The sequence below is a fragment of the Chlamydotis macqueenii genome, chromosome 14 (assembly GCF_036417535.1).
Source record: "Chlamydotis macqueenii isolate bChlMac1 chromosome 14, bChlMac1.mat, whole genome shotgun sequence".
Lineage (NCBI taxonomy): Eukaryota > Metazoa > Chordata > Aves > Otidiformes > Otididae > Chlamydotis > Chlamydotis macqueenii.
In genome coordinates, this window is record NC_141569.1 from 11,002,828 (window position 1) to 11,029,345 (window position 26,518).

The 26,518-nt window shown below is 44.5% G+C and overlaps 2 protein-coding genes across 6 annotated transcripts in view; one reads left to right on the plus strand and one right to left on the minus strand.

The window, feature by feature from the left end:
* Window positions 1-1,660: 1,660 nt before the first annotated feature.
* On the minus strand, window positions 1,661-4,849 carry DRD1 (dopamine receptor D1). Its single transcript, XM_010116098.2, has one exon. It carries the CDS (start codon window positions 4,817-4,819, stop codon window positions 3,464-3,466), a length of 1,356 nt encoding a protein of 451 aa, XP_010114400.1. The 5' UTR covers window positions 4,820-4,849; the 3' UTR covers window positions 1,661-3,463.
* A 1,533-nt stretch (window positions 4,850-6,382) lies between these two features.
* Window positions 6,383-26,518, plus strand: part of SFXN1 (sideroflexin 1) — a 40,125-nt gene continuing 19,989 nt past the window's right edge. For 2 of the 5 annotated variants that reach the window (XR_015260094.1, XM_086758722.1), the window contains exons 1-2: window positions 18,452-18,549; window positions 19,183-19,284. The gene's annotated coding sequence lies outside the window, so the exon portion shown is untranslated. Of the gene's footprint in view, window positions 6,645-18,451; window positions 18,550-19,182; window positions 19,297-26,518 lie in introns of those variants that run through there. The other 3 variants (XM_086758723.1, XM_086758724.1, XM_086758725.1) reach the window with 3 other exon arrangements.

Consider the following 26,518-nt stretch of genomic DNA (forward strand, 5'->3'; position numbering starts at 1 on the left):
GATGTGACCAGTAGCTTCAGCGGGCCACTGGTTTCCAGCAGCTGGGGAGCAGGCGCAGAACAGGTAAAACAGCTTCTGAGCAATTATTTCAGCACATAAATAGAGCAGCAGCTAGCAGGTATGTGCTGCAGTCCCTTCTAGTCACCCCTGACACCGGTCTCCAGGCTCTGCAACAGGTAAGAGGGGTGTTTTTTGGTGCAGGCTGTGGGAAGTGGACTTCTGGCTGTACTGGAGGGGCCAGTTTAATTTGGACTTTCTCCCAAGCAAAGGATTATTAGGGCCAATGAAGCCAAAGAGGGTGACAACCGTGGGAGGAAAGGGAGAGAGGACAGGTAGAGAAACCGGCACTGGGAAGGCTGGAAAACAAAGGGGTAAATGGGGTACATTGATAAATGAGGATCAAGGTGAGTTCGTGGTGTTCTAAAATGTATGTAAGGGAAAGGAGGCAAAAGGAAAAATTAGTTTTAGAGATAAAACAAAGTAAGTTCACCAAAGTGTCTCCCCTGCCTTTAGCAGGTGCACCAGCAGCAGCTAGCTAGCTTCTCCCTCGACCTCCGCAGAGCCCCTCTGAAATTCAGGTCCATCTGCAAGGAGGGAGGTGCTGGGACAGCTCCCGGTCACACTAGAGCAACCATGTGTTTCAGGATACAAATCATCCCCATATAAACTAGTACAAAAACAGCATCTTGCTTTACATGATCTCCTTAAATCATACTTTGTATTTTGCTATTATATCAGACTGCTGAGAGTTTTGAGAATAAAAGCCCTTGAAGGCAGATGTATTTGACTAAGCCACCACAGAACATCATCTTTGACTAGTGTACTTTTTAAGAAGTAAAATAATTCCTCAAAGGTACAAAAAAAAAAAAATTGAGCATCAGCACCATGCAAGGAAACTTTACCCAAGGAGCTGAGAAAGCCTGGAGGCAGACACGACTCCCTGCCCGCCTCAGACTGCGGCATCCCCTGACCGAGGGAGCCTGGCACTAAAAGAGGGGGAGCTGGACATCCCCGCAGCTCAGGCACCCACTCACATCCCAGCTGCTAACTGGGTCACACTGGTAATGCTTGAGGCAGAAGTGACCACGTTTATCTCTCTCTCCATTTCAAAATGAATCTGCTGGCAGAGGCAAAAACAAAGTAGAGGGCTGCCAGGAACAGAGGGACACCACTGTACCTCAGTTGCACCCACCATCGCCTCACTTCTGAAATTATTTGGTTTGTTCCAAAAAAACAGACACCAGCAGCGGGGCTGTATCAGGCCTTTAAAAGTACTGCACAGCCTAGGGAGGAAAAAAAAAAAAAAAAAAAAAAAAAAAAAAAGAAGGAAAAAAAGCAACAATAAAAGCATGCTATAAACCAAGTTCACTATCACACCAAGACAAAAAAAAATAATTGAAATAAGAGTCACCAGTAGGTCAAGCTTTACACTTTTTAACCAGTCACATTATAGCAGAATGTGGCTGTTTCCAAACTGTGCTTACTCCTTTCAAATCCCAGTTTAGAGCAATGGCTCAGAGGTCTCAGTAGAGAGGACTTTCTCCTGCTTCTAATAAAAATTCCCATCTGCCTCATGGGTGCGATCCCAAATAAGGAGAAATGGAAAAAGAGGAACCGTCCTTGCCTTTGACACAATCGATACAACCAGCATGTATTTAATAAATGCAATGTAGATAGTTTTATTTGACCTTCTGTTCACAAAATAATTTTATTATATGTATGAAAGCAGCATACAGGCAATAAAATTATGAAAACATTCACAATACATAAATACACAGACCTGATGCAGGATGTATATAGTTCATTAGACTTTTTTTTTTTTCCCCTCTCAGTTCTCTTTTCCTGACAACACATTTTTTTGATATATGTTACGAAAAAGTTGCTTCGAAGGGTATTTTCTCCCATTTAGAAAACAAATAGCCTCCTTTGAATGCTGCTGAATACTAACACCCAACGTTCTGTTGCTAACGTTCACTGATTGCTTTTGGCATTACAAAGGGAAAGCAGCAGGGAAGGACAATGGAAAAGTAGAAGTTTTTTTTAATTAAACATTGGCAGCTTTTCTGGAGCTCACAGGAGGTTTTTCAGGTGGGAGCTGCAGTTCCATCCGTATTTAGAAATGTTTTAATCCCAAACGGTGATGAGGCACTATTCCTTATTGAATGGACTATTGACACAGAAATTACTAAAATGTAATGTCCTCCTGGTTTCCCAAGTAAAGCACTTTTTAATTCGGACCGTGATACAGCAGCAGACAGACAGCATGATCCTGGCGGTACTGCAATAATACAGAGGGTAATGAGGTTTGGCATGTTTACTACCTTATAACCAATTGTGTTTGTTCAGAAAAGATATCCAAGACTTGAAATAAGAAAAGTCTGAGAAAGCTGTTTATCTTACATAAATAGAAAACATTATATATTAAGAATCGTTACCTAAGAAGCTTTTCTTCTCAAATTGGATTCTTCTTAAGGTTGTAGTCATATTTAAGGTATTTACAGATCCACAAACTTGACATTCTAGCGAAGTCTTTGTAACATGAAACTTTTTAAAAATAAATAGCAGCAATTTCTTTTATTTCTATAAGGGAAGAGAATTCACAACTCAGTCAACGCTGGTCCTATCTTTTGAAAGAAATCCCACTTTAAAAAAAAAAAAAGCCCACAGGCAAACAAACTCTACACAGCATCGGTTTTGTTGATTCCTTCAGTTCTTGCTGAGCTTCTCAACATTCGTTCCATCCCCTCACTGTCTCTCCAGACTATCAGAGCTTGTAATAAAGTGCTGACTGGTTGACTGGTCAAAATGCAGTTATGACACTCCAAAAATATCCCATTATTTAGACATCTTAAATAACATAAATAAAGCTAGATCTGTTATAACATATGAAAAATATCAATTTAAAACAATAAATAAATAAAACCAGTATCAACATATTACGTCCCAAAGCTTTAAAAATAACCATTCTCGTTATAAGGCTCAATTATTTGTCAGAAATAATTTTAAGAAGGCATCTACCTACCTTTACAATCCCTCAGTCTGAAATTAGGACCTGTTAACACCCACTATCACAAGACACAGCAATCTTTTAACTTCTAGTAAACATTAATCTTTAAATACTTAACATTTATCTTTTGCCTCATTTTAAGCTATAAATTGGTTTCTCTGTGTAGAGAAGCAGAAATATTTTCTTTGTCACTGCACCGTATCTAAATTTTTATACTTTCCTCAGTACGAACAGTACAGTTTAATATCCCTTTTTTAACTAATTTTCTCTATCTTTTCCTGTTTATTGTTCTAAATGTTAAATTTGCTTTGAAGGCCAGGAAAATTAATTCTGGGCTTGGTGTAAATGTGTGTTTCTCCCTAGAGCTTAGCTTCTTACCAAAAAACCTTGCATCTCTTTTTTTTTTTAAATTGTTGGAATATACACTATTAGATCTTGCTGAGTAAACCTTACTGTTCAGGTTTTATGCTGCCCATTTTGCGTAATGGGATTGATTTTTTCCAAAGAAACGTCAGCTTCATAATCCAAGATACCCGACAGTGCTGGAGACATTTTCTCCAAGGTCTTAGATAGTTCACCTTCTTCTTCCTTTTTGAGAGGTTCTTCTTCCGGACACATAATTGCATGTGGAATCAGATAAACCAGATTAGACTCTTTGGGGCTGGACCCTTTGGGCTCATGTTGGCTCGAAAAAACAACTGCTCCGTTATTGTTAATACTAACAGTCTCTATAGCGTTGCTGGACATAGGGCAGAGCCTGTAGCATCCCAGCAGGGTCGAAAATGCCTTGCGGAAATCAGCATTGAAGGCATAAATGATGGGGTTGAGGGAAGAATTAGCCCATCCAAACCAAACAAAAACATCAAAGGTGGTGGAATTAATGCAGAAAGCTTCTGCTCCCTTGGACGGCTGGGTAGGCTCGCAGAAGGGAATCATGCAGTTCAATACGAAGAATGGCAACCAGCAGCACACAAACACCCCCATGATCACCGACAAAGTCTTTAAAACCTTTGTCTCCCTCTTGAAGGACATTTTGAAGTTGCTTTCTGGTTGCTGGCAGTCCATGCTGCTCCTGTTGCCACTCGTGTTTTGGCAGTTCTTGGCATGCACTGCTGCTCTCTCCAAAGCTGAGATGCGTCGTATTTGCTTCTGAGCAATCCGGTATATCCTCGTGTAAGTTACTATCATGATGGCCACAGGTATATAGAAGCTAATTAGAGAAGAGGAGATGGCATACATCCTGTTTAGGCTAGAATCACAGTTGTCCATGCTTATACCTTGTAAGCTGGCATTTAGGTCCAAAAAGCTTGTGGTTGTAGCCTTGTGCCAGTTCAGCTGCACAGGGATGAAGGAAATCAACACAGACAAAGTCCACGCCACGCTGATCATGATGAAGGCTGCCTTGGGGGTCATTTTCCTCTCATACCTAAATGGGCTGGAGATGGCCCAGTATCTGTCCACACTAATGACACACAGATTTAAGATGGAGGCTGTTGAGCACATAATATCAAAGGCCACCCAGATGTTGCAAAATGAACCAAAAGGCCAGAAACCAGCAATCTCAGCCACGGCTTTCCAAGGCATGACCAAAACTGCCACTAAGAGATCTGACACAGCCAAGGAGATGACAAAGAAGTTGGTCACCTTGGACCTGAGGTGGCGAAACCTAATGACAGCTGCACAGACCAGCGTGTTTCCCAGCAGTGTGGAGAGGATCAGCAGTGAGAGGAAGCAGCCTGTCAGGATCCGAAAGGAAGAGTCCCTTTCCACCAGCAACCCTTCCCCGTCCATAGTGGTGTCGTTCCAAGTCATAGTTTCTCCTGAGGGAAAATCATATCATGATTTTCATGACGACGTCAGCTCCTTTCCTTGCAGAGATCAGAGACATCAGACGTCCATTAATTACTCATCAACAAACAGATCGAAGGTCCTTTCTTACGGTCCCTTCGCCCCCGGATGGATTTCACCCACTTTAAACCATCCTGAACAACTCTGAAAGCTCTAGGAGCAGGAACTGAAAATGCACACACAGAGTCCACCCTACAGACAGGGTTTTTAAGCAATCCCTTCAGAAACACACTGCACCACCCCAGCATGAAGTAGCCTAACTGAGACAGCTCACCTGCAAATGTTCTGCTGCTGTCCTCTGCAAATACACACCACAGACTGGAAAGCAATCACTTTTCCATGCTTGCATATATTCCCACTTAAATAGGCTACTGATCGAGTGTTTCCAGCGTCCGTTGCACTAGCCCTTCATATTTACTGAAGCATACTATACAAGGTGCTTTTTCTCTAGTTTCCTAAACGTCTCACTGCTGAAACACTCCATCCTTCCTCCTCGGTACACTCCTGTTACAAAATACATCAGTTCTCTGTTTCTGGGCAGCGTCAGAAAGCAAATCTTCACTTTGTTTCAAACTGTTTTACACTTCTGAGACACAGCAAATAAACATACAGTAGGTGTGTTTTAAAGGTTTTCAGTAAGAAGTAGCTCAGGTTATTCAGTTTTATTTAAACGAGAAATGCTGGCTCCTACCTTTCACCTCTGATTCTCTGTTTGCTCTGGGATGCAGGGCCGTCTCTCCTCTTTTAGTTTCAGAATTGCATAGCAAACCTTATATACAAAACCAACACAGAAACACTGCATTGCATCAGGCATGTGTGTGGTTTTTTTCCCTGAAAGTGCAAATTGGCAGGGGAGAAGGAAAAACAGCAGCCGGCTGAGTTTGACCATCAGGAGTTTGTTCTCAAGGGAGCAGCAGGTCTGCGCCGTCAGGATCACGCAAGAGGGATGCTGCCGGCCTGTGCCCAGCCGCCTCCATCCCACGACCCTTGCTCATCACGCTGCAAACTTTGTTGGCCGTATCAGTCCCAGTCACGCTTTGTACATCCTGTCGAAGCGGCACACAGGGGCAAACCATCCCAGGCCAAAGGCACAGTATTCCCAACACTGGCAAGAGCCGAGTACCAGTTCTTTCTCCTGTCCTTCACTGGAAGGAGGGTGAGAGGAGGAGAAGGACCTGAGTGATCTCCCGCAGCGGGTTCCTCTTCCAGTGGGGATGAGCCTCTTTACCGCTCCGCTGCCAGGTTGTAGCTCTCCATAACCACCCCGGAATAATCCCACCTCCTCCTCAGCGGGGTTGCGCTCCAGGGATCGGGTCCAGCTTTTACCATGCCTTTTTTTCTTTTTTTTTCCTGTTTTCTTTTTTTTCCCCCGCTCAGAAAAGCGCAGGCAGCTCCTCAGGCTCTCCCGCAGCCTGCCCCGGGCCGCGCATCTCCGGTACCGGGGGGTCCCGGCGGCAAAGCCTTGCTTCTGCCCGGGGCAGGGCTCGGCAGCATCTCCCCTCCAGGAAAGGTCTGTCTGCCGGGCGTCTCCTTCCTAAAGGATAAAGAGACGGGAAAGACAGGCATGGAGGCACACAGAGGGCAAAAAACAATCCCCCTTCGCCTCTTCTAGCATCTCCGGTCGGGCGCAGCTTCTTCTGGGCAGCCTCTTCCCGGTTTTTCCTAGGGAATAACGTCCCGGCGAAAGGCAGAGCGGGGCTCCTGCAGCCGCTGTCCTGGAGTTTGGCTCAAACGGAATTACTTTGCCCCGCTGTGTGATGCCCTCGAGTTCAATTAATCGCTGCGAAAAGTAAGTACCGGCACGCAACTTGGGGCTGGGCGATGCTGCGGGCCGGCACCGCGCCTTCCCCGCTACCCCAAGGGCACGCTCGGGAAGGGGGGGGCGAACGAGGGGGTCAGCCGGGACCCCCGCCCGGGAAGGGGCGGTGAGCGCGGTGCTGGGCGGGGCGGGGCTGCAGCCGGGGCAGCGCCCGGCTCCTCCCGGCTCCTCCGCTCCGCTCCGCGCCGCCCCCCCGCGCCGGGCCCAGCCGCGGCTGCCGGGCTCCCTCTCCTGGGCGGCGGTCGGCAGACCCCGCCAGCGCCGGGGGGACAGCACTCGGGGATGGGCTGTGTCCGGGGTCTCCGTGTCCCATCCTCCCCCCCCCGACCAGAGATTCCAGCCCTGGGTCGGTGACACAGGCGCAGGGCATCGTTATCCCGGCGGATGGCGGGAGCAACCCAAACCCGGGTTCCCGGGGGTGTGTGGGTGCCCGAGGGGCCCCATCCGGACTAACTTGGGCGAGATCAGGCGAGGGGATAGCAGAGGAACGACTTCGGGGCCTCGGAGCGGGCACCCCTGATGGCAGACGCCGAGTTTTGTGTGTTTGCAGGGAAAACCCAGCGCAACGAGCTGCCGTCCTGCCGCGCAGAGATCTGTCACTCCCCTCAAACCGTGTTTTCTTTGCAAAAATCCTTCAAGTTCGGTAGTAAGAACCAAAAACAGCATGGTCACATCGCAAACCTCTTCTTTCCTTCAAAGGGTTTTTCCTTTCTTACCTTACCCACAATAGGCAGCAAAAGATGAACAGTCTGATTTGCAAGTTGCTACCTGTGTGTAGGGATCTTACTCAAAACAAATCAGAAAATTAAGATAAAATACATCATGGGGAGATTTAAAACCTCCTAGAAGAACAAATACACTCACCAAGTTGTCAAGATAAATTTTGTAGCGTTCAGCATTAGTGAAGTTGCTTTTGTGCCATCTACAATTTTTCACCGTGTCAGTTAAAGCACGTACAGTGCTATACTAACCTTGACTAGCTAACTAAAACACTTGTTTTCCTTTCCCCTCTTTTGATTTTTTTTTAACTGCTTCTCATTATCCTGTCCTTTAATCATCATTCATCCCCAGAGGAGGGTGAAAATAGACGAGAAAATGAATTCTGTGTTGTTTGGTAATACAGATCTCTAATGAAACTCATTGTGAGTTTTCTTTTTCTATTTTCAAGATATTTTTTTTTCTCTTTTTTCCTGCCTTTCTTAAAGCACAACACAGGTGAGGTTTACCGCACGATATTTGTCTTCTGAAAATTGTAGCATGCTCCTGCCTTTCAGTAGAAACCCTGGGCTGAGGGGAACATCGCCTGCATAAGAAGTCACCGAGCATATTTGATTTTATTTGCAACAACTTCAACAACTTCCTCCAGAATGGCTTTCTACCACAGCCATCCTGAATTACTCCAGGAGAAATCACAACTCCAGAGCACATAAACAGCACAGTCTTTGAGGCATGCTGGAGACTGATGCTGAGGTACACATTGCAGAGAAGATAGCAGTCTGCTTTCAATCATCTGCTTATCAGCTCATCAAGCAAACCCTTCTTTTCAGTTCATTTTTGCTAAGGAGTAGCCTTTCCTTGGGAATAGGCTGAATTCACCCTTGCAAGACCCTAATGCTGCTTATATGGGTGAGGCTTTAAAACTTTCTTTTGAACCTGACGTTTTAAAAATACCTTTTACCTTGCTACTCACAGCAGCCTGTAAGAATCTCACGGTCTTTATTCATTTGGCAATGTGGTATCTCGTTCAGAAGTCAGAGCCTCTCTCCTCTCCCATCTCCAAGTTTGTGCAATCAGGTCAGGGCCGAACACAAGGTCTGGCTCAGCTGAGAGCGTGCTGGTGGAACAAAGCCTCTTCAACAGCTACGGGGGTTTCAAACACCAGCATTTCATGCAGGGCACCCTGCTGTATTCGTTTGTCACTTCAGCTAATCTGTAAGCTTTTACAGCTTTCATGACTTAATAGTCATACCCAGGTGAGGAACGTAAGTGAAATCCATCAAACCCCTATCATTATTTAGGTAAATTTGGCAGTGAGATTAGGCAGTCGATTGACACGACTCTGGGAGCCAGTTATGCAAAGTATGGGGTGAATTTTCCTTTTGCTACTCTCTGGCTAACCTGCCTCCAGCCAGCGTGAGAAGGATCAGCTCTCGTCCAGGTCAGGACTTGCCTAAAACTGCCAGCAACAGGACAATGGTGCAGGTGTTCCTGGAGATTCAGAAACAGGCACAGAACTTGTTTAATTTTCCCTGGGTACCCACATAAAACAGCTGCTTAATTTTATTTAATGCTTTTTAATCACTACTGACTGATGTGAAATCAAAGCAATGCCCAGCAAAGTAAAGCTTTTGTGTCTTTATTACCACCCTGCGAGGCACCTGCTCCTCCCAGGAGACTCTGATTGGAGAAAGTCCTATTTGGTCCCTATGAAGATTTAAAAATATAAATATTGAGTAGCACCTTGATCCAAATTATCTTCATCCAAACAGTAATTAGCTACTGGAATACCAAATCAGAGTTGAACAAAGTCCAGGTCTTGCATTTGGAGATAAACATGCTTTAATCTACAAACTAGCACACATACTAGAACTGGAGAAAGGCAGCTCAATTTACAAAATAATATTACAGTACGTGGATACAAATTGTACTCACTTCACTCCCAGGGTGACTTTTTGAGTGTGCATGCATGGGAGTTATTAAACATTAAATCAGCTGAGCCATGTTAGCAAAAATAATGTCTAAAAGAGCTGTCAGGTTTCTAAATAACTCGTTATACTAATAAGCCAACATAACTTTAGCCTCAATTTAACCTTCTTGGAAAAATCAAGGGTTCCTGGAAATCAAACAACTGCTATAAACTCATGAAGATCAGTGAAGTACAACGGTTAAATTGGTATTATCATGTAGCGCATTCCACAGGGAAAAACACAGTAGAGAGTACAAAGGCACAGACCAAAGAGTAGCAGCAGAAAAATTATTACTTTGATGCTAAAAAAGATCCCCACCTCCAAGGATCTCAAGGTCATTCTTGAATGATAAAGATCCACTGGCAGGGAGAAAGGATCAGTGAGAAAAATTATTTCTAGTCCCCAAACACCAATTACAAGAGGCCTAAATATTCAGTATCGAGCATGGGGGTGGGGGTTTCTGAGTGTAGATTATAGGCATGTCCGTCTGCAGCTGGCCCTTAGTCTGGGGGATTCAGTAGGACTGATCTCAAAAAGCACATTTCTAGGCACTCTTTCCAGTGGCAACCAGTACACAAAGCATCCCTGGGTATCAGGTCACTGGTGAGGTATGCGCCTAAGTCTGAACCCTGACAGGGAAAAAGAAAATGAAAAAACCTCAAACAGAAAGACCACGCTCCTCTGGCATCTCCTCTCCTGGTACATTGGCGTCAGCTGTCAGCCCAGCCCTGGTCCCAGCCGGGAGAGCCCACCTCCATCCCGAGGCCACACTGGAGGAAGCCTGCAGAAACGGTTTCTGCTCTGCAGATCAGGCAGTAGACTCTCAAAAAGCAGCCTCACGTCTGCAGGGCTCTGCTCGCAGAAGCTTTAGGAGCAGTGGAAAACTGTCATCTGTTTTTAATAAAGGGAAAGAAGCCATGTTCCGCTCCGTCCCCCATCCCACTCAGAGCCTGTTCAGGCTCTGTTCTCCTTTCCTTCGCTCACCAGTAATCCCTCTCTACACTTGCAGTGCAAACCCAGAGCGAAGCTGGTTGGTTTCAGCTGTAACCCCTTGGATATCACAGCAAAATAGCTTTTTTGGGAGGGAAGCGGAAGACAGGGAAGAAAGAGAAATACCGAACCTGCAGCCAGGGATCCGAGCAGAAGCTGTCAGCTAAACCATCCCCAGCCTCCTGCCACGCAGGAGCCGTGGGAAATTTAAGCTTGGTACGATGCTGCCAGTAACTGTGTTATTTCATCAGCACAGCTTATGCAGTGACTTTTTGTGGGGTTTTTCCAGTTCCACCCGCTCACTCCCACAGGTCCAGAGAAAGGAAAGTTTTCCACAATGAGCACTTGGAGTGACTCTTGCTTTCACAGCTTGACCCGTCCCACCAAACCAAAGGCCGTTACTGGGTCTTAGATCACCCTGGAAATCGCTGAAGCAGGGAAGCCTAAAATTTTCCCCCTTCTCTTTCTGGGATTTCCATCTGCTGCAGATACAGGGTAGGAGGGGGATTACTGCCCTGCCAACACTTCCCTCCAGAGTGGGTAGAGAACCGAACTGCAGAGGATGATGAGAATAAATTATAGCTGAGAGGAGAGGAGAGCTCTAAGGAAACAGAAATCCTTCCTCCGACTGCTTCATCCCTGCAGCACGGCAGAACCGTGCCAGGAAATACACGGCAAGCCAGCAAGACCCCTTCTTTAAAACCTAAACTAAACCAACAAATACAAAACATCCCAAAGTTTCTGATGTTTCACCAACAAATGTAGACACTCAACGTACTGCTGAATTCTGTGTTTTAATCCATGCATATAAAAACCCTACACAGCTGATTGCTGAGGACCTGCTATATGTAATAGCACATAAACGAGTATGTCAACACAGAAATACAGCCTGGGCCATTGCCTCCCAATTTATGCTTTATTTGAATATGTATTTTTTTAAATACTGTATAGCTTGCATTTTTTCTTTCATTCCACACTGGACAGACATTTTAGGCCCTCAGAAAAGTTGAAGTTGAATATATGAATCAAAATAAAAGTCATAGAAAAAATGACAGCACTTTAAATGTTAAAGATGGCTTTGACATATTAATTAGTATCTGAGAAATGAAATAAAGCCAGTGATACAGAATGATTCATTAGAATGAAATAATCTGAGAAATAATTAATTCTGAGTGGATGGATGAAAAGAATACAAATAGATATATTAGCAGCAAAACTCTTCACAGATGAGTGATTTCTAGCAACAGAGGATGAGACTGCAGTTAATACCATTTTCTTAGCAGATGGCTTGGTAGGTGGCACTCTCCCCTCCTAAGCTGGTGTTACAGATTTACTCCTGAGCTGCGTGCCGGCACAAAATGGATCCTTCCCCATATTCCAGCCCAGCCCCTGACTGACGGATGGAGAAGAACTGTTTAACATCTACCAGCAGATTTTTGTGGTTTTCTAGTGCAGGACATGTGATGAAGAAGAGTGTGCTTGGTACCTACTGGACCCCGTTGTCACTAAAGCCTAGGAGAGCCAGTGAGCAATAGTTTGCACCACAGTTGATTATTTTTAAGTCCACAACATTGCACATCCTGTATGGTCAGGCTCCAAAGCCCTTCCATCAGCAGGCTACACATCCTTGATTTACAGATAATTAAACTAATACTTACCAAATTAATAGAAGCTGATACTGCACAGAGCATCACTTCTTGCTTGTAGTGAAAGCTGACACAAGCATTTCACACCTGCGGCACAGGGAGCCGCAGGAGCAGGCAGCTCTGCCAGGGACGCCCAGCCAGGGTGCCCACGCAGGAGCACAGCAGGTCCAGCTAGGGTAGAGGTTAACCAGTAGTCCAGCAATGACCAGAGCACTCCAAATGCCCCAGTCCTGGAGCTTCGCTGTCTCTGGCAGCATTTTCCCCTCTGCAGCTCCCCAGACAGCCCTGATGCCGTTGTGATGTTGCAGCTGTAGCGACCTTCTCACCTTCAGGTTCTGGCATTAAACTCTTCTTGGAGGCAAGGTGCTGGTTGTCAAAGTCCTTACCAAATCACACCGTCTAGGCTTGATGGCAGTCAGAAATGTTCCACCAAGTTAAATAAATCACTAGAATTACATTCCAAACAAGAATGCAAACCAAGGTCTAAACTTTAGCTGCTTCACTCCTCCTGCCATAACTTGCATTTAAATTTTTGAAAAAAAAAAAAAAAACCAGTGATCTGACTGTATTACTCCAAACTATGGTATAATCCTAAATCCATTTTCATCCTAGCTCCTCTGGATCCATTTTTCTGTGCCTGTCCCACCACGTCAGGCAGGACTGTTTCATCCCAGCAACATAAGGAACATCTCCCTCTTTGCAGCCTGCCTCCATGCCCTTGGCTTTTCCCTGCCCTGTGTGGCGAAGTTGTTGCTGTGACAGTCTCTGACAGGCAGTACTTTCCCAGGCTGGAAATTTTTCCTGAGTTTCATCACCCATTTGTCAAAATATCTCTCAAGGTCAGAGGCCTTCCAAGTCAGCAAGTTCCCCCTGCTCCCTTCCCTGCTGGGTTTGGTGCACATGAGGGCTCACACAGGCAGAGTGAGCTGGTCCTCTGCATTTAGCAGAAGTTCAAATTACCAATGTCTTCTAGACACAAGTTACATTTAGGGAAGGCTATTGGCTGATCCGATCTACTTTCGGGTTTCACTTTTTTCCCCACTCTTTACACTGTTTGATTTTCTCCTGTGCTTTTCTCACCACTACTTTCCAAGAACTTCCCCCAGGTCTTTAGGAACTACAGGATGTACAACTTGACCAGGATTTTTCGATTGCTTTCTTGCATTTTTATATGTCTTTTTAGGAATTTCACATGCCTTTTCAAGATTTTCCTAGTGATGTCTGGGAAATGTCCCCTCTAGATTTCTAGGCATTTCCACCCAGCATTCAGGGAATTTCGTATTGCTTTCTAGGAAGCCTTCCCATTGCTTTCCAAGTGTTTCTTTTACTTTTCTAGGAATTTACATTTGCTTTTTAGGAATTTTCAGCTGCTTTCAAGAAATCCCTAATGCTTTTCTAGAAATTTCTCTTCTAGAAATTTCCCTGATGCTTTCCAGTAATTGTGCAGTATTTATAGGAATTCCCTTCTGCTTTCCAGGATTTCCCTTTTCCTCTTTAGAAATTTCCCACAGCTTTCTAGGAATTATGTATTTCTTTCTAGGATTCCTCCATGGCTTTCTAGCAATTCCTTCTTACTTTATAGGAAATTTCCTCCAGCTTTCTAGGAATTTGTAGCCAAATTTCTTGGAATTCAGATTCTTCTTTCCTGGAATCCCCTCACAGCTTTCTAGGAATTCCATTTGGCTTTCTAAGAATTTCCCATAATTTTTCAGAGTTCCCGGTAGCTTTCTAGGAATTTCCCATGGTTTTCTAGATATTTTCCATAACTTTCTAGGAATTTCCTGCTGCTATGAACCTCTCACTGTTCTCTAGGCATTTCTGTCAGCTTTCCAGGTGTATCTATCATGCTGTGGCATGGTGTCCAGTGTTGTTCCAAGCTGTTTGTGCTGTTGCATGTTACCTCATGTGGTGGCATGTTGTGTGCTATTCCGAGTTGTCCTGTGGTGTCTTGTTTTGTCATATGCTGTGCTGTTACGTGTGGTTCTCACCTGTTTGCTCACGTTGCTGCATGCCTTCCCATGTTGTTATGCTCTTGTGCGTGTCATCTTCTGCCAGCTGTCAGGGGTTGTCAAGTGCCATCCTATGTTGCTGCAGGAATAAACATTTGAGAGTGCGTATTTTTAATTGCTATTTTCAAAAGCCTTTGGAAAGACTCAGGAGGTGATATCTGGTCCCCAGAGGATGACAAAAAAAAAATTGTCAGGCCTGGTTGAAGCAGTGTGAGATCCTGTGGCTGTTCCCTGTGCCATTCGGAACGGTGCTACACCTCCTCTTGCCCCCGTACTACTACATCCCTAGCTGCATATTGCCACCCCAGATCAGTCTGCCTAGTCGAAAGTCTTGTTGCCAACAGCACCTGGCACAGATGCTTCAGGGCACGAGCAATCCCACAAGAGACATTTATACAACAGCCACATCATAGAGGAAATGGTTTCCTAATCCCCTTGAAAGGCTGGTTTATCCCTTTAAACGTAGCTTTATGTCCCTTCTAACTGCAGATTGGCTTTTCATGTTCATTCTCTTCCAGTCTTATCTGCTATAACTCTGCATGTTTTCATCTAGATAAATAGGAAAATTGGGTATGCATCAGTTTAGCTTGGCATGGTATAGCATGAGTAACCTAAAATTGGGTTCAAATATTGCAGACAGAGCCAAAATCTTTAACTGATTTTGTAAGTAATCCTCTATCAGCTTATATAAGGGTTTTGTTACAATTTATATTGCCAGAGAGTGTAGTGTTACGTGCCTGTTTGACCAGATTTCCCTAGATAATCATTTATTCATTATCAACTGAAACTGGGAAAACAGGGTGGTAGTTTTTGATGTACTGACACAGACTCGCAGAAATCCCTAGCACAGAAACAGTCTTTGAACTTACAGGCGCTCCTCAGATCATACTGACGTCCCTTCTAGTCTGGGGGTTTGATTTTCTACATAAAATTAATGTACAGTAAGTCAGTAGATCATAGGAAATGCAGTCTATAGATGGTTCACTTCACCCAGTGTTCTGCTCCTGATAGCAAAACCCAGCACAAAACCTTCACAAGCACCTCCCATTAAGTGAGTACTAATGAATAGTTCCCAGAAATGTTCCTGATTTCTTCTGGCAAACCCCTGATAACAGCCAGCTTGGTGCCAAGGCCAGTTCCTAACACCATCTTCCAGAGCCAGCAGCTGAATGCACCCCAGTTCCTTGCACTGCACCTTCAGGGCCGTCACCACACGTCATTTCCCACTTGCTCTACAACTGCTTATTTTTGTGCAGCAGAGAAGTCTTGACATATCCCACGCTTGCCTTTGCCCTCTTCAACTGCACTGTTAGTAAGCCGGGGTTGCGGAAAATCTGGTCCTGCAGTGCCACTTGCTGGATATTGATGTTCATAAAAGCAACGTGCAGCAGCTCTTTGTTTTCCTCAGCTGGTTCCCAGTGCCAGTTTGAAATGGTAAAAAGCATTAAAAGCATTAATGTCCAATGGAAATGTTAGGAATACAGGAAAGCTTGAGGAAAGCAAATACAATAAAGGGTATTTCTAAGATGAGGCAGTAATTGCAGAGGAGCAGAAATCCTCCTTTTCTGGTGAACGTAGGGAAGATTTTGCTCTGTAATGGCCCAGGAATTCTTGCAGGTGAAAACATGCATGTGGTTAAATTTGTCCCTTGGAAAATACAGCAACTGAAAGGAATGTTTCAGGAGGAGCTGAGGTAGGGCTTGTTTAGTGAATCCAGTTGTGGTCTCTAGGCACACGCTTTCTGTATGTGCCATTAGTACCTGCACTGTCATTTACCAGCAAGATGCTGCACTCTGCATGAACTTGTAAGAAAACACACGCTTGAGCCTACAAATTAATGACTGATGAAGTTACGTTATATGGATCAATCACATGGACTGTCTGAGAAGGAGTCTTTTGGGGGGATCAGCACTTTTGAAGAACAAATCTGCATTATTCAGCTGCAGATCAATATGCTCAAAAACCACGTTCTGGAGTCTGTCCCTCTTGATCCTCCAAGGCAAAGAGCTGGATCTGGATCTGGAAGCTGGCACATCCACCTGGATTCTGCATTTTTTAATGCACCCGAAAACCTTTCCGAGTGAAAATTACAGCAGATGAAGAAACACATGTAGCCAGAGGTTAGATATTCCTTGTGAACACCCATATTCACCCATTTGCCTTCCAGTTTTGTGGCACATGAGCAATTGTTATTGGTTGGTCAGAGCCACCTCAAGACTTTTCATGGCAAAAAAAAATCAAATTTTTTTCCTAGCAATGGCAGAAATTACTAGTTTGGTGAAAGAGAAGTTAGGTAGCTGTGCAAAGCCATCTGCACAGAGTATAGAGCAAATTATTAACTTGAGGAATTAACGTGTCCATGCTAGGTAGCAACTCAGAGAAAGAATTTAGGCATTAATATATTTCACATTACGGACTCTGCAAGCCAAGTTTCTATTGTAATGTGCGGAAAAGAGCATGTGTGGTTTTATCTTTGGCATATAAGAAAATTATTACAAGCAGAAGACATCAGCACTCAAAATGTAAACCATATACCACGGTATCAGTAGACCCACCAGCAACTAATTTGTCTCTACGAACAACATCCTTTTTCTGAATGAGATGTCTTTCCTGCTCAGTCATTGCAATGTTTTTAGCAACAAGTGTCAGTGTTGGATCTGTCAGTGGTCATAGACACTGAGGATTGCCTGACAAGGTTAAAAAGAGCTAAAGACACCAGCAGTAAAGTACATAAATTGTGAAATAATTTTGTTGTGCCAGAAAAATGCAGTGCAAGTGTATCAGTACCAGTTTTTACTCTTCCATGATGGAATCTCACCTGGTATATTTGCACTTGCAATTATTATATATATCCATAAGACCTAGGTTGTGGAGCACAGGGGAACCGTGACATCTGTCCATTCTGACACAGGTGGACATCTGAGATTTGATGTCCCTGTGTCAGAATGAAAGTTAAATCTTAACTTGTCATTGAAAATCATAAACTGACTAGGCTAGCTAAAAGCTGAAAACAAACTCCAGCCTATACAGTTATATTTTTATGAAAAAAAAAAAAAAAAAGAAGATGCAGCTTTTCATAGAAGTTCAGTTTTAACAGCAAAGATTTCAGCAGTAAGTGTATCTCCACAAATATTTAATGTCTAGGGACAGTTCTGGCTTTTTGATACAAAATTCCCATTTAACATCCTGCAATGAGCAGTGACAGGGAGGCCAAAGTGTTAAAGAGTAAGATTACTCTGCATTCACAGCTTCCAGCCCTTCGGGGATGAGACCTGAGGAGAGAGCAGCGTTGTTAGGAAGGGAATTTTAACGGAAGATCTTAAAGGAGCTGGGCTGGGTTACAGATGGTAGCTGCAATCAGGCTCTGTGTGTTGGCATGTTATTCTGGTCCACAAAAGAGGTGAGCTACCACCGTTTGCAGGATGTAGATGGGATGTGGTACAGCTCTATCTGAACACATTTTCTCCCATTCCCAGAACACTTAGCATCACTTATGGGATAAGATCAATTCATGTGTTGCTGACTTATAACTCTACCAGTCTTAAACATTAATGTGCCGATTCTGGACATGTGCATTAGGAAAGTAGTTTGTTCATATATCACCACGTTAATCAGGAAGCTGGGCTGCTCGAGAAAGAACAGGAACAGTGTGAGTATCCTTATTACTTTTATTAAATCTCAAATGATTGCATGTCTAATCTCAAACAGAGAAGCTATTGGATGCTATAAAGATACCATGTGGCTTGACCATAATTACTAAAAGGAAACAAATGCTCTGAAATCGACCCTCAGCCTTCCAACAAAATCAAGAACGCCTGTTTATGTGACATTTTAAGGCACTACACACAAGAAAGTGCTCATCAGACCTCATTATTTTCCTAAGACTTCTTTCACGGTGATTTCCTAGGAACATTTCTCCACTGCTGGTTGTTTTCTGCCATACGTATTAAACGGAGAGTGACGAAAATGTGAAAGCAGGGAGAAACCTGTCTGTGCTGCTCAGGCTGCCTCTGGGCCACCGGCTCCTCTGCTCCGGACCCGCTGTCCCCAGCCCGAGGATCGCCACCCTGCCGTGGCGGCGGCCCGGTAGCCCTCCCGCCAGCTCTCCTTTCCCGGGTGCGGGAGCACTGCCGCGGCCCGAGCCCTCCCCGCAGCCCCGGCAGCCGCCGGCACCAGCGGGGCCTCAGCGGAGGCACCGCCGCTCCCGGAGGCGCGGGAGGAGCCGCCGGCACCGGCAGCCCGAGCTCCGGCGGCCGCCGGATCATCCCGGGCGCTTTCGAGACTTCAGGGGAGAGGCCGGGAGAGGGGGCGGAGGAGAAGGGGAGATCGAGAAGGCGGCCACCTCCCGGCCCCCACTGCACGCCCCGATCCCCGGCTCCGCGCCTGCAGCCCGGCCCTGCCCGGCCCTGCCCCGCCGGGGCGGAGCGAAGCGGCGCGGGGCGGCCCGACCGCCTCCCTCGGCCCCTCGCCCGCCGCGCGGAGCGGGTCTCTTCCGGGCAGCGGGGCCGGGACGGCGCGGAGCCGGCAGCGTGCGGCGGCCGCGGTGAGTAACGGGGCCGGGGCCGGGCAGGGGCGTCCCCGCGGCTCGGGGTCCCCATGGGGCTGGGCCGCGGGCGGAGCAGCCAGCGCCGGTGTCACCCCTGTGTCACAGAGGTGCCCTCCGCAGGGGCCCAGCTCCGCCTGTCACCGCCGTCCCTTCTGCAGGGGCCCAATCCCATCTGCCACCCCAGTCCCCTCCGCAGGGGCCCAGCCTTGCGTGTCACCCCTGTCCTTCCCCCGCAGGCCCAGCCCCATCTGTCATCTCTGTTACTCCTGCAGACGCCCTGATCTGCTTGTCAGCCTTGTCCCCTCCACAAGGTCCCAGCCCCATGTGTCACCCTGTCCCCTCTGCAGAGTCCCAGCCCCGTGTGTCCCCCCGTGTGTCCCCCCATCCCCTCCATAAGGTCCCATGTGTCACCCCTGTCCCCACCACAGGGTCCCAGCCCCGTGTGTCCCCCCGTCCCCTCTGTGGGAGCAGAGCCGGTGTCCCAGTGGGTCACCCCTCTCCCGAGGACGTGCCACAGCCTTCCCCTCCCACCTCCTCTCTGCACACATCGCAGCTCCCTGCTTCCCTACCCGCTCCCAAAAATCTCCCCCGACCACGGGTCGTCCCCTGAGCGTGGGCTGTGTGTCACAGGGTGGCGCGTGGCAGCGGCACGGATCCCAGGCCTGTGGGAAAGAAGCCTCCCTGCTGAGGGATCGTCCTTTCCAGGGGAGGAACACACCAAGTAACTTGGAGGTCAGATACCTGGTAGCCAGAGGCAGGGATTTTAATTCTGAGTATTTATTCTTTTTTTTTTAATTTATTGAATTATAAATAATTTATTGTGATTATGATAGGTATTAGGAGAGCAGGGGGGCTGGGTGGGGTGAAAATTGACTTTGTACCAATGTGCAATTAAAAAAATCACCTGTATGAATCCTGTCAGAAAAAGATATATGAAATAGTGAAAAACTACAGAAGACGGCCATGAATATGCCTGGATAGAGCCAGATAATGCTGCTTCAGTTTAGGGGGGGGATGGGGCGTTAAAAAAATAAGCAGCAGAGACAAGCTCGCAGCAATCAGGACTGAAATAAAACAAGAGCTTGCACTAACCCTTTTTAGCAAATAAGCTGTATTTTTCTTAATGAAGAGACAAGGTGAACGTGCAGTGTGTCTCTGCAATATACCTCATGCGATGGGAGAAGAGGTGGCAAATCAAAAGCCGACACTGCTGAGCTGGCTGCGGCCACCTCTAACATCTGGAGGTAGCTTTAGTGCAGAATGATGAAATCTCTCGTCAAGTTACACGCCAAAGATGGCTGCTGTTTTGAGGAGAGAGCCCCAGCAGCAGGCTCTGTCCATTTAACACAGACTGCTGCTTTTGTTGCTAGGCTACAAACGGGACATACTTTTATAAGGAAAAAAAAAAAAAAGTGTCTTGTAGTGTTGCCATGATTTGCCTTCTCCAGTGTTCAGTTGGTTTTTATGATTGCAGCAGGAAAAATTATAGTGCAGACATTTTTTTTTGTCCTGTGATTTAAATAGATATTACTGGTAGAAGCTGCTTTTGGGAAGGAAAACTTGGCAAGTGGCTTGTTAACATTTGGTATAAGTATGTTGCATCATACTTTTCGTGGTCATCAGCTGTGCTGCTTCTTTCAAACTGTGGTAGCAAACGCAGTGCAAACAGAGAAATACCATTGCTTAATGACCCCAGTAGGTCTGATATGTGCTCTTTTGCCATCACACAAAAATGCTTTCTTCCCCTAAAAATCTATTAGTGCATCTCATTTGAACTAATTGTACTGCAGTGATTGACATCCCAGGAGAATGCATTGTGTTCTTTTCTTTGCCAGAGCAATTAAAATATGAGTAGTAGCTGAGTTTGCCCTTCTGCTCTTGCTTAGCCAATGTGTATTAATTTAAAAGTAGAATAGGTCATCCTTTACTAATTGGAAGGTAGTTAATTTCCTGTCTTTTCTCCTAAGCCAACATAGCAGCTGTTGTGGTGGGCATTGCTCCTGGAAAAGAAAAATCTGAGTTTGTTTAGGTATAGGAGCCCCCAAAAGGGCTAATGTGTTATTTGAGGAAAAAAAAAAAAAAAGACGCCTAACAGGATTCCTAAATATTTCTATATCCAAGCAGCATGGGAAATGCTTCAAAATAACTCAGCTCTGCAAAAACAAACAAGCAGCCAGGTGCGCTTTAGTTTACAAACCTGTCAGAGGAGGAAGAGAAACTGTTCCTCTCCCCATTTTATAGCAGTAGGTACTTTTCTCAGCCTAAAGATTTTTCTAATCCACATCTCTCGTTTCCCAGAACAAGGCATTCACAGCTGGACATCGGGCTGTTAGGGGACTGCTTTGAAGAATGGAGATCTGGGGGCCTAAGTGTGTCAGATCGTTTTTTTTCCCTCTCCCAGTGAATCTGTACATGAAACCTTCTCAGCAGCACCTGGTTCTAACTCTTGAACACTTCCTATTCTATAGGATTCTGGTAAAAAAAAAAAAGGTACTGCTGTTACCTTGTATTTTTACCAGCTTTTCAGAGTAAAAACCTCACTCTCATCTTTTAAAAAGGAACCTAGTTGCCTCTAGGAGATTTTGTGATTCATGATCTGACCTGAGTACCTTTACATCACCTCAAGTTAGGAGTCTAAGTGCTGGTAAAGGACATCACGCAAGTCACGTGTTTCTTTCAGCATTTGTGTTGGCTAGTTTACTCACTTGCCCTGCTCTATGCAGGCTGGTTTGAATTCTCTTTTAAGCTGGAGTACCTGCATGTCCCATGCTTTGTAACAGAGGGTTGCAGGTTGCAGTTTGGGAGTTGTGCACCAAGAAGTGAGATGTGGCAATGTTCATTATCACTAATTGTGATAATGCACTGCTTTTGGATGTAGACTTCTCTTTAGACTTCTCCCTCCCCCAGCTCAGTTTTTGCTGACTTTCTGAAATTGCATGCAAGAGAGGTGAAAGGCCGCTGTCATTAATAGAGTTTGCTTCTGTAGGGGAAGGTGCAGGAGGCTGTAATCTGGACTCCAACCCCCATAAAAGCAAAAAGCAACAGAAAATTCTGTATGGAGAGTGAAGCAGTACCCTGTCCGGTACCTAGTTGGATGTTTGTGGAAGGATTCTCACTCAAGAGAATTCAGATTTTTATATCTGTTGAGGAAAGCTTGGTTCTCAGGTAGTTCTCAGGCAAATTTCTCTCCCAAATACTCTCTCTGACAATATCACACTCCTGGCAACCTAAGCTGTCTGCATTTCTCGAGACACCGTTAGGGATGCTTCTTGACTCAACAGTGACTATAGCTTTAGAAATGTGTATTGAGATCAGACATGGAGAATTAGATTCACAGTTATACCATCAAGAAATTTCTTTTTATGTCACTCTATTCCAAATTTTAGCCTAACACTGGAAAAACTAATGGCATGCCTGACAAAGGTTCTTAATTGTGGAGTGCATTGTTTTGAGATTTTGGTTAAAATACAAGGTGCCAATAACATAAGAAAATATAAGTGGTTCCAAGGAAGGTAGCAAAGCTGCTTTTCATCAGTCATGCACTGCTGCGTGAGTTTCAGTTGCCCAGAATTTCCCGGATCATGTGCCCATCTGGATTATTCAGCCATGCAACAGGGTTTAAAGTAAATGATCACATGTCTGGGTTGTTCAAAACTGAGTGGTCTGTTACTGTCTGACATAATTAAATAGTCATTGCTACTCTTTTGGATATTGCTTTGGTTTGAACAGTGGTTGTATGACCTTCAGTGTGATGTCTAAAATGTGGACTTTGAAAAGTAACAGTGGAGAGTTGAACTCCTGACAACTCCTGAGTCTGCATTTTGTAAAATTGCTGCAACAGCTGTTTTTAACCTTTAAGCAAGGTTTAAAGTCTTCTGCTGTTGCTGGTTCTATGGCAAATCTAAATGTAGCCTTTGTACTAAAGCCATTGATCAGACTTTCTGCTGGTTTTTATGTAATTGTTTTTTAAGAGAGGCCACTTACTCACTCTTGAGCAGTCTTTTTCCCTCCAGTTAATGTTGGTATTAAACATTAGACCATGAACTGGCAGATGATTCCATCTGATCAGAGAGGGCAACAAATTTGGGTGTGCTTGATACTGGGGCTTTTGGCTCAGTTCAGTGTTGCTTTCTGATTGAAAGTACAAGATGAAAAAGACAGTCAAAGAATTACTGATTTAAAATAAATAATTTTGTAGAAGGTTATTAAAAATACGGAGTTGAGAGTTCCTCTTCAGATATTCAAAGATCTTAGTCTTAGCCGTTAGTGAGTTCTGCTATGCTTTTGAGTTTGTTTTTATTTTCTGATTACTAGGACTGGGAAAGTCTTGAGATGAAGAGGCAGCAGCAGGGAGATTTGGAGAGAGTGGTAGGGGAGAGGCTGGCAGAGAAATTTGCTTTAAAGCACTTGGGAAGTGGTCTCACACAACAGCGTTGTCTCTGATCTGCCATCTGTATCACCACATCTCATTGCCTCTGGGCTACAGAACCATGTCTTTGGCTCAACTTTTGGCACCAAGTACATGGCAAGCCGCAGCCATTTCTTCAGCTTGACAGCCATATGTTTATGAAAAACTATTTACACGCAATCACAGTTATGATTCTGAAAATATGCCTTTGTACATAGCAAGAGCCATAGTGTGAAACACACAGATAACCAAACCCCTGTGTCAGTGCTGGGGAGCTAAACAATGACAAAAAAATGTTCCTGGTCACGGGAACGCGGTTCCCCGTACCGTTAACTCGCCGGAGCGCAGCGTGGAGCGGGTTTTCCCAGGACAGCTGATGCTCACCCAGACAATCCGGCAGCACAAGGGAGGATTTAGCTGCCGTTCTCCATGGGCAGTTTGGATACAGCTGCCCTAGTTTGGAAACTGAAAGGGTTTAACAATACGCATGTGTGAGAGAGCGTTGTCTATTCTTTACTGCTGGTTTAATTCACTAGTGTGGGCTATTACCAGCTTCAGGGTGTGCAGGTACAAGTGGATCTGTTAAAGTGATCTGTTGTTTGAAACAGTAGAAACGTGTATTATATTGGTTGTTACTGTGTATTTTCCATGATAGACATTAAGTGTTTGACTGTGTTACAATGTCTTCTTTTATCCTTTCCAGTGGTGCTGATCCTCCCGTGCTGTGAGCATGACTTCATATACACTTAATGCATCTTGAGAATTATATCACTGAAAGCAGTGGAGTTACACTCCTGGCAAAGCATTGTAATTAAAATAACAATTACATCTTAAATAGTTTTATTATGCAAACAGCAGCACCCCTCTAAAATTGTATCTGAAAATTAAGGTGACGGCTAGGTAAAATACTGTTGCAACAACTTAAATTGAGGATATTGTTCCTATTCCTTGCAGTTTTGCAGTCTCACTTTTTAAATTTTAAAAAAAAAAAAAAAAACTTTAAAGTTTATGAGGGTGACTGTATGGCTGTTGGGTAATATATTGATATATATTTGTGCACAGTCACCATTTTTACTTCATAGACGGACATTTTTTTTTATAAGAGAATCTCTTCAAAGTACATAGGTATTTTAATGGCTTATATTTTTGCTTTATGGGATTTATTTTCCGTTTCAGCATTTACTAATAGGGGCCGGTAAGCCATGAGGAGTATCATACAGTCTCTTTAATACAAGGGTGGGGTTTATTCTAAAAATATTTTGCTGGGATACTTATAAGTTTTCAAGGCAGAAATTCCCTCACTGATTCTCTGAGGCACCATTGTAACAGATCGATGACTCAGAGTCCCGAGACTGGCAAACTTGGCAACCTTTTAACTTCAACTGCAAGTTTTGTTTGTCTCCAAATTTTATTATTCCCGTGTCTGGACTTTTTACACTCACTTGTATGGATGATATCTGTTCCTTCTCTGTGGGCATTGGTGGTCTGTCCCTGCCCACAGTCTTAATTATTTTTATTTTAAACTTATTTATACACTTACGTATACTACATATAAAGTGCAAGTCAATGATGTCAGTTGCATCATTTAGAAGAAAATGGTTTTGTGTGCTTAAATAGCTGTCACCTAAAGTTCTGATCCCTTTTTGCACGAAATCTAATCTTTTGCAGGGTGGACACCTGTCCTGTTCCCCACACCCTACGCAGGGCTGGAGGCTATGTACTGTGCTTTACCTTTGTAAAGATTAGTGATATTACAGTCGGTGTTTTCTGTTGCTGTCTTTGTAAACAGACACAGTGATTTCAGGCATGATCTTTTGTTGTAGCACATGCCAAGGGTCCTCCTTTAGTGTAGGATTTGCATTTTCCTGCTGCTGCAGCACTAACCTGTTTTTGGTAGGTTTACAAGGGGAAAGAGAGACTGACGTATGTGCTGACATGCTTCTGCTAGCTTAGGCTGGCTGGCATGGGTAAGAGCAGTGAGAAATGCACAGAAACAGGAGTTTTACCTTCTGCTGGCAACCAGACTGGTTGTGTGTTGTCTCTGGGGTGCTTTTACCGTGCTACCATGTGTTACAGCCACCCTGGCTACTCTCTTACCCCTATTACTTAGCTCATGTTAGCTCTTTCTACCATCAAATCGTTTTTTGGTTTTTTTTTTTCTTCACTATGTAGAGTACACAAGACTACTACTTCCAGTTTCCAGCAAGTTAGGTCTGTCTTGCACCCATTTTCTTGGGCTGTAATGTAGACTTTCAATCTCTTGGCTCTGGCAAGCCAAAATGTTTACAATTATCAATGCTTTGTGTTTCTTGTTCATTGTCTTCCAGCAGATTTAAGGCTAGGCTTCAAGATTTGCATTATGCCTGGCTTCTCCCACAAATGCAGATCTGGAACTTGAGCAGAATGGTAACCCAAGCTGGTCACTGGTTGGTCTGTTGAAGGAGCATGGGAGCAAGGACCTTTCATGCTCCCAGACCTTCTACTGAGCTAATTCAGCATACTGATCTAGGAGACTGAGCTGGCCTCTCTTCTTTCTGCTGCATTGGTTTTCTGCTGGGGTAGTAAGTTGTATCAGCACACATGTGTGCAGGTACAAGTGGTACAAGGTTCAGGGGGCATCAGAGCAGACACAGAGCAGACCAGGTGGGGACAGAATAAAAATAGGGCGTGGAAGTGGTAAGTCTATTTTCCGTAGATTCACTTTCACCAGCGTGGGCTAAATGAAATGGAGTGAGTGAAACAATGCTAAATTGAACCATGAACCGACTGCAGAGAAGGCAGATCTTTATTGTTTAGATTTCCTATTACTAAAAACTTTGTTTTATGGACAGAAGTATTGTAAGTAACAAAACCAATTCACAGACAACTCAGTAGTATATATGAAGCAAATTTTCATCAGTTGCTGATCAGAAGGAAAAGGAAGAAAAGAGCTTCTATTTATGGACTGCTTTATTAAGCATTCATTAGACAGCTTTAAATAAATTAACATAAGCTATCCTAAGCAGTTTTAATCTTTCTTAATGAAACTGATAATTTAATTATAAAAATACTGAAACTTGGACTTGCCCACAAATAATATACGACTAGGGAAGCATTCATAGGACGATTTACCATCCCTCATGTGCAGAGTTTTTAACTTTTTTTTTAGTGGAAATTAATTTTTGAATAAATGAGTTCACCCTACTTTCGTAGGTACTGCTTTGCAAAACCAGCTGTTACCATTTTAGACCAGAAGATGGCCTAATTTTTCACAATACATAACTGTTCACAGGAGGATGGCTTTAATGGTATAGTACCGAGAAAGGGAAAAGAAAACCTAAGGAGCATTTCTGTTCAGGTGCTATGCATGAGAACTCTGTTCTCCAAGCCCATCCGGAGTATTTTTTCATTTCCATGATGTGTGTTCATTCTGCAACATCCCTGGTGAGAAATGTATCCCATGAAAATAATCCTACTGATCCACAGGTGTCTCTGCATTGTGGTGTTTTTAAACCGTTTCGTAACTGTGGAAGAGCTTACAGCAAACAGGAATGTGGAATAAAAGGACAAGAATATTCA